The 12,820-nt window shown below is 56.6% G+C and overlaps 2 protein-coding genes across 2 annotated transcripts in view; both read right to left on the bottom strand.

Moving 5' to 3' along the window:
• Positions 1–292: 292 nt before the first annotated feature.
• Positions 293–12,820, bottom strand: part of LOC105537979 (bone morphogenetic protein 8B-like) — a 28,278-nt gene continuing 15,750 nt past the window's right edge. The window contains exons 6-10 of the mRNA XM_011977696.1: positions 11,533–11,652; positions 4,424–4,618; positions 3,519–3,598; positions 2,853–2,963; positions 293–442 (exon numbers count right to left, since the gene is read on the bottom strand). Coding sequence (XP_011833086.1) covers positions 293–442; positions 2,853–2,963; positions 3,519–3,598; positions 4,424–4,618; positions 11,533–11,652 — 656 coding nt within the window. The remainder of the gene's footprint in view (positions 443–2,852; positions 2,964–3,518; positions 3,599–4,423; positions 4,619–11,532; positions 11,653–12,820) is intronic.
• LOC105537956 (succinyl-CoA:3-ketoacid coenzyme A transferase 2, mitochondrial) lies at positions 9,050–10,911 on the bottom strand. The gene is made up of 2 exons (XM_011977673.1): positions 9,252–10,911; positions 9,050–9,102 (listed from the first exon to the last, which is right to left on the bottom strand). The coding sequence occupies exons 1-2, from the start codon at positions 10,791–10,793 to the stop codon at positions 9,064–9,066; spliced, it is 1,581 nt and encodes a 526-aa protein (XP_011833063.1). The 5' UTR covers positions 10,794–10,911; the 3' UTR covers positions 9,050–9,063.

Raw genomic sequence — 12,820 nt, 5'->3', positions numbered from 1 at the left:
CAACCCTGAAGAACAGGCCAGGACATGCCTTCGGGGGAGGGGTTTGGGTAGAACACTGCCTGATGATTGAGACCACCTGCGCTGGAGACAGGACAGTCACACAAACGCCTGGCAGGGCAAGGGGAGCATAGGAGCCTGGCATGAAGGAGAAAGGGTCATGGACATGATTGTGAGGGTCCTCCCTGGCAATGCCCCGGCCTGGGGTCTGACTGGGTTTGAGGGTTTCCTGCTTCTGAGGGGCCCAATCTGGATGAGAAGGGCGGCTGCAGCAGGGCTGGGCAGGCGGGTGGGCTCAGTGACAGCCGCAGGCCTTGACCACCATGTTGCGGTGCTTGCGCAGGATGACATTGTTGCTGCTGTCATAGTAGAGCACAGAGGTGGCGCTTAGCTTGGTGGGCGCGCAGCACGCCTTGGGGACTGCATCTGGTGTCATCAGGTGCACCTGGCCAGGAAGGGGGCACAGGCAGGGACATGAGCCCAGTGACCTCCTCCAAGGACCCACCCATCCCTGCCCCAGCTCCACCTGCGCCCTGCCTTGGCCATCTCCAGGCCACATGGGAGCAGCACAATAATAATAACTATTAACAAGAATAAGAGCATCCCTGAGGGCTCCAGGAGTGGGAGCCATGGTGACCTGCAGTGGCCAGGGAGGACACATGGCAGGGGGTGTGGGGCAGGTGGGCAGGGCACTAATGAGGGGCCTCAAGTCCCAGGCCAAGGGCTCAGACTTCCTCCTGGGGATAATGGGATGGAGACCGCATGGCCAGGTTTGTGCCTTAGTGAGGTCCCAGAGGGGGAGCCTGGAAGGACCACTTTCTTCTTTTGGTCCTTCAGACACCCAGAGGCTCTGCCTCCCACATTCTGGCCTCCCTTCCCAGGCTCTGGGAGGCGAGGCCTCAGCCCCTCTCCTGTGCTGCTCCTTCTCCCAGAGGACTGCATCCGCCCTCAGCACTTCAAGGCCCTGCATGTGCCTGCACCTCTCCACTCCCCAGGCTCACTTGGACCTCTCTTCTGAACTCCAGACTTGCGGATCCTGCTCCCCTCCCCACTTCTGCACTTGGGGTCTAACGGGGCCTCAGCAGAACACAGAATTCCTCCTGCCCTGACATCATAGTCCCCGCCTGGGAGGCCTCCTGGATGACTCCTCTCGCCTTCTCCCTTCCCTGGGAGCAGCCCCTGGCTCAACCTCCACCTCCATGCTGCCTCGGACCACCTGCCCCGTCCAGCTGCCATCACCTGCCAGGTGACCACAGCAACCTTCACTCATCCCCAACTGCTCCACCTTCCACTGCCGCCCCCATCCCCCATCCCAGTCTCCCCCAGCAGCCAGAGAGAGGTCCTTCTGAAGGGTGACGTGGACCAGAACACTGCTTTGCTAAAGAGCTCCGACAGCCTATTGGGTTACTGGAAATAAAATCCACCTTCATTCGGACCCCCAGGCCCTAGGGGAGCTGGCCCTGCCCACCCTGGTGTCACCTCCCTCTGCCCTCCTCCTACTCACTGCACGCAGCCCCTCCTCCCTGCTGACCCTGAACCTGCCACGCTCACTCCTGTCTTAGGGCCTTGGAATTGCTCCTTCTGCTGGAACATTCCTCCTCCAGCTGCTAACTGGTCCCCTCCTTCTGTGGAGAGGCCAGGCCCAGTCTCTCTCCACTGATGAGGCAACCGCTCTGCTCTTTCTCACAGGAGGTGTCAGCTCCACGGTTGGTTTGGTTTGGACAAACCGACAAACTGACAGCCTTCCCTAGAGCGCAGCACCTGTTCACTGCCCAGCAGGTTGTGGGCACTCACTTTAGTTGAGCCCCTGAGCGGCAGGGGCAAGGGCAGAGAGGATGGAGTCCGGGAGCTGCAGGTGCAGTCACCTTCCCGTGCAGCTCCCACACATGCATAGAGGGTGGCTAGGCCGGGCTGCCCCACGCGTCCTCATCACCCCTGAGCCTTTCCAAGGAGGCAGTTCCAGGTGTCCAGCAAATGCCATTTGACCACCCAGAAAGGAATCATTATCATAGCCTTAGAGCTGCTTTAGGTAATTCCTTTTCTCTCACATCAAGGCATCGCCTTTGAACAACCTCCTGCGAGAAAAACGTAAGGCTGTGGAATACCAGGAACTGGGATTCTAGGTAAAAAGTTATAGAAGGAAGCCTCGGTGCCAGAATCCACAAACACACAGAGCACTCCGCGGTGAGCAGCACCAGTGATCCCATCAGAAGCCTGCTTTCATCATTGAAGGTTGCCCCAGACACCGAAGCATCAAAAGCCAGGGGATACAGAGAAAAACAAATGGCCAAGAGCAAAACTGGGGGAAAAGCCAAAGGTTGAGAGCCAAACCGTCCAGATGCTCCGTGCCTGCGGTGTGGCACAGGTGGGTGATAGCACACACACGTCCCACACACCGTGTGCACATATCGTGGGCGGCCAGACTTCCCAGCGTACTTAGGGGCCCGTGTGTGTTAAGATCACACAGTCCCCACACGGGCATGCATGTCCATTTCATGTGCTGTGCCTCTGACCGTAAGGAGCTGTGCCTCCGTCAGTCTGGGCACTGCATGCAGGTGCGTAAGTGTCCCACAGGAGCACGTGCAGTGCATAGAACAAGCACGTGTGCACAACTGTTCAGTGTCAGTGTGGGGTGTTTCTGTGTTCAGGTGTGAGTCTACATGTATTAGTGTGGCTGCGTGATGACAAGTTCCAGCAGAGCTGTGGGAATTTACCCATGTTACTGACTCCGTGCAGAGAAAGCCCCTTGAGATGTGGAGCAGGTGGCCTCACTGCCCTCCCAGCCGGCTGGACCAGACCCCTCTCCACGGAGACCCTCACCCCAGGGGGCTGGGCAGGATGGACATGGTACTGACCAGGGACTGCAGGATGGCGTGGTTGGTGGCGTTCATGCAGGAGCCCAGCGGGAAGGAGCACTCCCCCTCACAGTAATAGGCCGAGTAGCCTTGGGGGGCGATGACCCAGTCCTAGGGGACATGGGAGAAGGTGAGTCCCATCCATGTGCCCCTCCTGAGCCCCCATCCTGTCATTGGACTTGTCACAGGACAGCCCAGGGGTGCCCCTGAACCTCCCTGAGCCTCAGGGCCCAAACCCACCCTCGGTCCCTGCAAGGCAGTCTCCCCTAGGAGGTCTGAATCCACCTAGGAACCCCAGCAGACAGGGCTGGGTGGGAGCTCAGGCCTGACATCCCCCATCCTCGCTCTGCGTCCCCCTTCCCAGCCAGCCCTCTCCTGCCCGCACCTCCCAGAGCTGCAGTTGCAGCCGATGCAGGGAGGCACTGCCAGCCTGGCCTCAGTTTCCCTGCTGCAAAGCTGACAGCTTAGTTGCAGTCTTCGTTTTCATGGTTAAAAAATAAAATGCCCTTTCTCACCATATTCCCTCTTTAGAAAACTTGGAAAACACAGAAAAAAAATAAGGAAGAAAAACTGAAGTCACTCATGATTCTATGTCCTCCCTGCAGATTCACTTCTGATCTACAGGTGGTGATTGTCATTTCAGAAACAAGGAGAGTCAGCAATTACCAGCCAGCCAAGGTCCTGGAAGCTGACGTAGAGCTCGTGCCGACGGCAGACCTGCCGCCCGTGGGAGCCGTGGACGTCATCTGCAGGGACAGAAGGGCAAGGTCTTTTCTGGGGTTCCTGCTCTGTGCAGCTACTATGGGGTACCAGGGTGGGAGATGCCCTGATGAGCACGTTTGTCAAATGAATGACAGGAAACCATTTGGTCTCATAAAGCCCATCCCTGGAACTCTGCTTGTACCGTGACCCAGCTGAAGAGCCTGCCATGGCTCCCGACGGCTAGAGTGACACTGCTCAGCACTCCCCTGTCCTTCAGCCTGTGAGTGTCTTGACGCGCCAGTAAACAGCCCAGCAGGACCCTCGGCCATCCTGTGCCGCCTCCTCTCTAGAGACCCCTGTGACTCCAGTCCACCCTCTGCTGCCACACCCATTCCTCAGGTTCAAGTGGCTCATGACCAGGCCAGTCAGGGGCCGACTCCCTGGGAAGGAGGGCACAGGGTCGGGTCAGGCCTGTCCCTGATCCTGAAGGGCTTGGCCCAGTTGGGGAGAAAACTTCACATAAGCAGCCGAGGATGCTGCGGGGTGCCCAGGCACAACCGCGGGTCACGAGGGGCTGCGGCTCCCAGGGAAGGGGCAGCTCATTCTGATGGAAGCTCCTGGGAAAGACCTGGAGGAGCCAGGGGGAGAGAGGGGCCTTCTGGGTGGCAGGGACAGCCAGGACAGGCCTCTGGAGTGCCGGTCGCCAGGGTGCATCAGGGCAAAAGATGGGTTCAGGAAAGGTGGCTGGAGAGTGGCCGTCAGCTTGAACCGACCTGAGCCTGAGGGCTCTGGGCCACCACTTGGTTCTCACCCTGCCTCTCTCAACTGGAAGCCCGCAGGGCCTCGGCCCCACCCCGCCCAGCCCTCACCAAAGATCCCTGGGAGTCGGTTGGCCTGCGGCAGCTCGTTGGTTTTCTTCGGCTGCCTCCTCCTCAGTGGCCTCACTGCCCGAGGGGTGCGGATGGGACTCGGACTGGCCCTGAAGAAAGTAACCACGAAAGGCTGTCGGGAGCGCGGGGCCCGTTGACCCAGCAGGCCGGCCAGGCCAGGATCCACGCTGTGCCCTGCGACAGAAAGGAGAGAGGGGTCACTCGCGGGCAGTGGCCCTGCAGCGGACACAGCAGGGATCTCTCTGCCGGGGCCTGGGCAGGTCCAGGAGCGTGAAGGCTGAGGACCCGAGGGTCCCTGCTGAGCCTCAGTTTCCACATCTGAAGCCTGGAGTCCTTGGTCCAGCCCCAGCCAATCCACATCTCCTGGGGGCAGATCTGGAGGGTGGGAGGGGGGCCTTGGTGAGCTGCGGGCGGTGTTATTAGTGATAGCCGTGACACAGACACTTGTGAAGTGTTTTACAAGTTTAAAGATTTTTCCTATGGATCACCTCATTGGGTCCTTAGAGTAATCCTGCAGCTCCTTCTTCACAGGAGACGCAGAGTCCTACTGCCAGTGACTTCGAGAACCAGCGCTCCCACCTTGGTCAAAGGACCCCGAGGCCTGTGTTCTGTCTTCCATCCCGCACTTTCTGGGGTGTGAATGTCAAATTTATCACCGAGACAGTTGTGGCAGCATCTGCCAAGTTTAGTGAGTGCTTGTTCTGCTGGGCACAGCCCAAAAGCAGGGCATTAACTGTCTCCCTAATGCCCATAAGGGAAATGCCAGGCAAAGCATAGACATTGGAATCAAGTCCCAGAGCCCAGGTTTCAGCCTGCGGCAGTCCCATTCCAGACCCCAAGTTCTTATGCACGAGCTGGGTTTATGGACAGAAAAGAAAGAAAGAAAAGGCTGAAGCAGAGATCTGCCCTGGGCCTCAGCCCCAGGAGAAGTGAAGCCTGTAAACAGGGGATTGTCCCCCACAGCCGCTTCCAGACTGAGGATGCTGCTAAAAACATGATAACTAACCCTGGAGACACCAAGCCTCACCAATAAAACTGTGCATCCTCCTATACTTGTTTGGATTTCAATAACCTTTCTATTGTAAAAGCAATTAAGAAACTTTTGAGGCCAGGCAAGGTGGCTCACGCTTGTACTCCCAGCACTTTGGGAGGCCGAGGTGGGAGGATTGCTTGAACCTAGGCATTTGAGATCAGCCTGGGCAACATAGTGAGACCCTGGTTCAACAAAAAAATAAAAACAAAAATTAGCTGGGCATGGTGGTGAACTACCCGCAAGGCTGAGGTGGGAGGACTGCTTGAGCCTGGGAGGTTGAGGCTGCAGTGAGGTGTGATTGTGTCACCATACTCCAGCTGGGCGACAGAGTGAGCATCTGTTTCAAGAAAAAAAAAAAAAAACACAAAACTTTTTTCTGGTTGTTTAAAGAAGTCTCCACAATAAACATTTCAAATGTATAAAATCCCTTGGAGCAGTACACTGTAATTTACTTGATATTGGCTCATCATTAGACATGTAGGTTATTTCCTGGCTTTCATGATAAAGATGGAGTGCAATGGAGCCTCCTCGCTCCGTGCATGGGTGAAATTTCCTGATACTGAATTGCAGAAGCATGATTACCACCTCACTTTCATGTCTCTTTAAACAGTGCCAGTTGTTCATTTTATACGAGAGCACATTTCACCTCCACGTTATAAGCACAGATGTACACACGTATGTACACACATGCATATGTTTGTATAAACACACTGATGCACATACTCTTAGAAATTATACATACAGATGTATTTATTCCTATGTAGTTCTTCAGTACACCCTACAGGTCAAGGACACTGCCTGCCCCACCCTCAGTCCCACTCAAAGGTCAGCCCTTAAGCAGCTGTGCCTCAGCCCTGGTGTCCCTTGGCCACTTGATTGAACAACCAGTTAATCCAGAGACTAACCTTTGACGTGTGACATCATCTGCCACAAACAAATGCGCTGGCAGGAGAGCCTCCCTCCCTCTCAGGAGCGTGGACAAGAGCTGCTGAGACAGGGAGGCTGTGAGCTGCAGATGCTAACATGGAGAGGAGGCCCAGAGAGAATCCACTGGGCAGGGCTTGAGTCATGGTGAGTCAAGGTTATGGGGAAGCAGCAGAAATACAAGGAACAGAGCCAGGGCACAGAGGAAGAGGTAAGTGAGGTCACAATGGGGAGAGAACAGAGCAGCCTGAGTGGGCTGGTGACGGTAACCAGCCCGGGCACTGGAGTGTCACTCTGCGGACTGGCTGACACATGGGGACAACCTGGGGCCCAGGGCAGCCCTCCAGGCTGCATGTGCGGCTCTGTCCTGCGATTCCCTGGGGAGCCCTGGCAGCGTTGGGGCCAGAGGGGCCATCAGTCCTGCATGCTTTGCTCACTATTTGCTTCTGTGCAGCTGTGTTCAAGGGTCTTAGGGGGTCTCCCAGACACAGGATAGAATGTCGCATTAGATCAGTTACACCACAGACCCTCACAGAGCCCCTCTGAGCCAGGCCTGGCCTGGGTGCTGGGAACCCCTCTGTAGGCCTCACAGGCCAGGCAAGCCTGACTGGGGACTGCTGGAAGCAGATAATTCCAGTTCCCATTTTACAGAAGCAGAAACTAAGGCCCAGAGAGAGCAGCAATTGTATGTCCAAGATCCCAGACCAAGGTGGGTCGGAGCCAGGATTGTCATATAATTTTCCAGCAAACAGCAGGGCACAGTTGGGTATGGCTGGGCGAGATGGGGGTGGCGAAGGGGACTAAAAGCTGGTCTCAGTTCAGAGCCCTGCATCTGGCAGGCCTGGAGAAGCTCCCCCACCCCCAGCCCTCTCCTTCCAGAGCTCAGAGCCTCCCTTCTCCATCAGCTCTGCTTCTTTCCCACCCATTCTTGGGCAGGACTCTCTGGCTCCAGCTGGCTGCAAGGAAGGCCAGGCAGTCCAGGTGGGGGGCTCTCAGGCTGCCCAGCTGTGGGCAGACCCCTTCTAGAAAGGCAGAGGTGGAGGCCTAGAGGGTCACTTGTCTGCTTCTAGATACCTCGGCCTTTTCCACATTGCTTCTGGGAAACTCCTGACACCTAGGGCAAATCAGGTGCCCCTCTCCAGGAGCCCCAAAAGGCACCCCACTGCCCACTAGATGACATTTCATTTCAAGCCCCCACCCAGGCCATAGTCCCTGGCCCCTTTCCCACACCCCCAGGCTGTTCCCTCCATGAGTGCCAACTCTCCCTGCCCCGCTCTCCTTCCCAGGATCTGGCCTTTCCTGCAGGGCGGGGCTCCAATGGGCCCCTTGGAAAATCTGTCCTTGACCAGCGAGAACTTAACTGCTCTGACCACATTCCCCCATTGGCCTGGGAACCCCCAGAGCTACACTTACGCCGTGCATGCACCATGCCAGGCTTGGTTGTCAACAGCAAGCGCCCACACGTGCACACACACACACACACACACACACAATCTTTTCTTAATTTTAGTTTTTGAGACTATAGATTCAGGAGGAAATGCCTCACAGCCTCTTGGGTTACAACGGTTCATCACACAAGCGGCCAGTTTGGGCCTCCATCCCAGAGAGGAAGGCCTAAATGTCTGCTCTGGATGATGCAGGAACAATTCAAATGAAGTTGAGAAAACTCATCTAGTCCCTTGGTTAGGATTCTAGAACTCCTCCTGTCCTAGACTGTAGCCTTTGGCCACACACAGATAGAGGAAGCTTCCTGGTGGATTTCAGCACCCGCAGCCTCTCCCCTCTCAGTCTCTCCCATCACCCAGTCCCTTCCCTTGGAGATGGTCCTGCTTTCCTTCTAGAGACATCTAGAAGTTTGACATCTGATAGGTCCCAGGAGGAGAGAGGTGGGAGGAGGAGGGGAGGCTTCATGGAAACAAATTTTAACAAGAAAGGCCCCAGAAGAAATATCAGCGAAATTCTGTCTAAAAAAGAAAAAAAAAAATTACAGTAAGCTAAGGTTAATTGGTCCAACTCAGTGGCTCATGTCTGTAATCCCAGCACTTTGGGAGGCTGAGGCAGGTGGATCACTTGAGCTCAGGAGTTCGAGACCAGCCTGAGCAACATGGTGAAACTCCATTTCTACAAAATAAATAAACAAACAAACAAAATAATCAGGCATTGTGATGTGTGCCTGTAGTCCCAGTTACTCAGGAGGCTGAGTTGGGAGGATTGCTTGAGCCCAGGTGGCAGACGTTGCAGTGAGATCACACCACTGCACTCCAGCCTGAGAGCCAGATCCCGTCTCAAAAGAAAAAAAAAAAAGAAAAGAAAAGAAAAAAAAGAACAAAGAAAAAAAAAAAAAACAAGCTTGTGAAGACAGCATGTCTTCCAATCACAAACTCACATCTTTGCTCGCCTATTTCTCACTGCAGTAGTAAAATGGCTCTTTAGGTGTACTCTGGGTGGAGTGATTTTCTCCCTCATCAGTTTTTATCTCCATTTCATGGTTCGAGTACCAGGGAGGCGCTTGAATGAAATCCTACTGTTTATGCGCTCGCACTGTGCACGCTCTGTGTAAACATCACAGAGCAAAGCGGACACCGATTCCTCACCACTGCACACCTGCGCCTTGCAGTGCTCGAGGAACACAGTAAGGAGCTGATCTGTTTTCCTGTTGTTTTTAATTAAAGTCGCAGCTCTCTGGAGGAGCACAGTCCACCTAGGGAGGAAAGTTGGAGGCCAGCAGCAAACGCCTCCCAGCGCTGGGTAAATGCATTCCTGCGGTAACCGACGTCCCCTGAGGAACCCGGTGGGACTCCCTGAGGAGTGCACCCCCCCCCCCAGATCCGGGTCCCATCAGGGTGCCACCTGCTGCATGGGCCTGAGGTTCGGGCACACAGCAAAGGCACACCCCGTGCTCTTTTTGACGTCGTCCACGGTCAGGCCTTCCCAGAGCTCCGTCAGCGTCAATCCTCTCTTCCTGTGCACGTCAAACACGGCCTTCTCGGTGATGATGCGGTCCACGCACTGCTTCCCAGTCAGTGGCATGGTGCATTTCTCCATGATCTTAGGGATGTTGTCCTTTGTGCAGTGCTCCATGGTGACCACCACTCTGGTCTTCGGACTGGACACCAAGTGCATGGCACCGCCCATGCCTTTCACCTTCTTGCCAGGGATCATCCAGTTCGCCAGGTCGCCGTATCTGGAAACCTGCATGGCTCCGAGCATGGTTAGGTGGAGGTGTCCCCCTCGGATCATGGCGAAGGAGTCGTCGCTGGCGAAGAAGCAGCCCCCGGGAAGCACCGTGACGGTCTGTTTGCCTGCATTGATGACGTCGGCATCCACCTCCTCTTCCGTGGGAAACGGGCCCAGGCCCAGGATCCCGTTCTCGCTGTGAAGATGCACGGTCATGCTGGGGCTGATGAAGTTGCTGGCCAGCAGAGGGATGCCTATGCCCAGATTGGCGTACATGCCGTCCTCAAATTCCAGAGCTGCGCGTCTGATGATGCGCGTCCTGGCGTCCTCTTTGTTTTCGGCGTCTCCATCTTCCTCTTTCCGGATCGTCAAGCGCTCAATTCGTTTCTCGTATTTCTGCCCCTTTATCACACGATCTACATAAATGTTTGGAACGTGGATGTCTTCTGGAGGGAAAGTCCCCACGTCCACGATCTCTTCCACCTCCACCGCCGTGACGTCTGCAGCTTTGCACATGGGCACGTTGAAATTGCGGGCGCTCCCGCTGAAGACCACGTTTCCTGCCCGGTCGGCCTTCCACCCTTTCACCAGGGCGAAGTCCGCCCGGATGGCGCGCTCCAAAAGGAAGTGGTCGCCTTGGAACTCCCTCACCTCTCGGGGCTGGCTCATGATAGCCCGGTGGCCGTCTGGGGTGTAGCGGATGGGGGCGCCCCCTTCCTGGACCAGGGTCCCGTAGCCCGTGGGGGTGTAGAAGGCGGGTACCCCGGCGCCCCCCGCGCGGATGCGCTCAGCCAGGGTGCCCTGGGGTGTGAGCTCCAGCTCCAGCTCTCCTGCCAGGTACTGGCTCTCGCACAGCGTGTTCTCACCCACGTAGGAACAGACGATGCGGCGGATCTGCTTGGAGGCCATCAGGAGGCCCAGGCCGAAGTCCTCCACGCCCACGTTGCTGCTGACCACCTGCAAGTCCTTCACGCCGGTCCTGAGCAGCGCGGCGATCAGGTTCTCGGGGATCCCGCAGAGCCCGAAGGCCCCGACCGTGATGGTCGCCCCGTCAGAGATGTCCTTCACCATCTCCACCGGGTCCGTGTAGAACTTGGCGCGGGGCCGGGGACTGGTGGCAAAGCGGCGGGCGCAGCCCTGGGACAGCGCGAGCCCTGAGCCGCGGGCGGGGACCCCGCGCCCGAGCGCCGACGCCAGGAGCCGCAGCGCCGCCATGGTTGGCCCGGGTCAGAGGCCAGGAGAGGCGGTGTGCGCCCCGCGTGCGCCCCGGGGCCCGCGTCACAGAGCAGGGAGGGCGCCCGCGCCCTGACGCACTCCCGCCCAGCAGGTCTCCCCCGCCAGGCGCAGGCTCTAGGCCAGGCCCGCGACCCACCACAGGGAGGGGGCCGCTCCCCCTCTCCGCCCTGGGCTGGGGGCCCCCGTGTCAGTCCTCCGTGTCCAGCGCACAGGCCCCGGGCGCAGGACAGAGTTGAGGTCAAGCTCCGCGTGGAGGGCACCAGCCTGATCCCCTTCTGCCCCAGTGGAGCCTCAGGCACAAACTCCAACCGCCCCGCCCAAGCTTCCCCCAGCTTCCCCAGCTCATTAGAGACAGCAAATATCTAATGAGCAGGCGCTGCTGGGTGACACCGACGGTCATGACCACCCTCACTGGGCATCACTCTGTGCCAAGCACCCTCCTTTAATCCTGTGACAACACGGAGAGTGAGTGCCCCCCCCACTACAGTCCCCCAGAGCTCAGGTTCACCCCTCACTGTGAGAGTGGGGACACTATCCCTCACCTTCATCAGGAAGGGTCCCCGCTCTGAAGAGGCTCCAGCCTTGTCCTCTGCATCCCCCTGCCCTCTCCACCTCCCCCACTCCAGCTCCCTGCTCCAACTTGTGAGGAATTTTGCAGTTTTCTTCCCTCTGCACAGAATCACTCCATCACCACAGCAGGGTGCAGGCGTCTCCTCACCTGTAAAGGACCTGCCTTGTCCTGGGTTCTCTCCAGCGCCAGCCCATGTCTCTGCTCCCCTTCCCAAGCAAAGGTTCTGGAAAGAGCTGTCTCCTGCCTCCACTGCCTGTCTCCCTCCACCTCCTCAGTCAGACCCACACTCCACGGAGATTTGGGCCATCAGCAACCTCTGTGATGGCAAAACAGTCGGTCACTTCTCTGTTCTTGCCTTCAGTGCCCACAGCTGGACACAAACGACAAACCCTTGCTTCTGGAAACATTTGACTCTGGCATCTTGGTCACCTCGTCCTCCAGGTGTGCTGCTCCCTCCCTGGCTGGTCTCTGTGGGCTCGCTGTGGCCCCTCCTTGTGAGGTCTCTGGATGTTGGAGGTCCCAGCGCTCTGGGCCAGGCCCTCTTTCTTCTCCATCACTACCTCCTTCCCCAGATGATCTGGTCCCACCCCATGCTTTAAATCCACTTACATGCCAGCACTTCCCTCGCCTGGGTCTTCACGCTCACCTGTCCCTGGAATGGCATTTCCATGAGGACCAGTGAGCTCAGTAACATCCCAGGGGGCTCAGTGATATTCCAGCCAAAAAAGAACCCTTGGCCACACACCTCAAATGTGCCCTTCATCTATCTTTCCCCAAAAAGAGAAATCTATTGGAAAAAATCCACTGGTTCCATCCACACATCATTCAGGCTTCCTCCCGTTCCCTCACCTCCTCGCTAGCTATACGCATGTCCTGACACTGAAATCCACTCATCTTTCTCCATCTCCACTGCTACCAACAGGCCGCTCACAGCACCCACCTGCACCACTGTGGGACCCCCACGAGTCTCTGTGACTTCACTCTTGTCCCTCTCAGTCTGCTCTCCCCACTGAAGTCAGGGGGTTCCTTATTTTATGCATATATTCAGTAAAGTTTTAATTTTACAACAGTTGATAGTTACATAAAAATTTGCAAAGATAGTACAGAGGCTGAGGTGGGAGGATCGCCGGAGCCCAGGAGTTGGAGGTTACCGTGAGCTGCAATTGCGCCACTGCACTCCACCCTGAGCAACAGAGCCAAACTCTGGGAAAAAAACCACACAAGGAGTTCCCATATACCTGGACCCAGTTTCCCCTGGGAAATGTTAATATTTTACACTAGTAGGGTACCTTTCTCATAACTAATGGACCAGTACTGATATCTTATTATTAAGTAAACACCATGATTGATCTGGATTTCCTAACTTTCCCCTAATGCCCTTTTGCTGGTCCAGGATTCCACCCAGGACCCCACATGCACTGAGCTGGTCGTCTTA

This window comes from Mandrillus leucophaeus, unplaced genomic scaffold (assembly GCF_000951045.1).
Source record: "Mandrillus leucophaeus isolate KB7577 unplaced genomic scaffold, Mleu.le_1.0 Scaffold182, whole genome shotgun sequence".
Taxonomy (NCBI): Eukaryota; Metazoa; Chordata; class Mammalia; order Primates; family Cercopithecidae; genus Mandrillus; species Mandrillus leucophaeus.
Note: the sequence above shows the minus strand (reverse complement) of the source record. Positions and strands in the feature narration are given on the sequence as shown.

Excerpts from the sequence above, each read along its gene's own strand:
- LOC105537956 (XM_011977673.1), bottom strand. The coding sequence starts at position 10,793 with ATGGCGGCGCTGCGGCTCCTGGCGTCGGCGCTCGGGCGCGGGGTCCCC. Across the intron at positions 9,103-9,251 it reads ACCTCAGGCCCATGCAGCAG|GTGGACTGTGCTCCTCCAGA; the intron begins GTGGCACCCTGA and ends TTTCCTCCCTAG.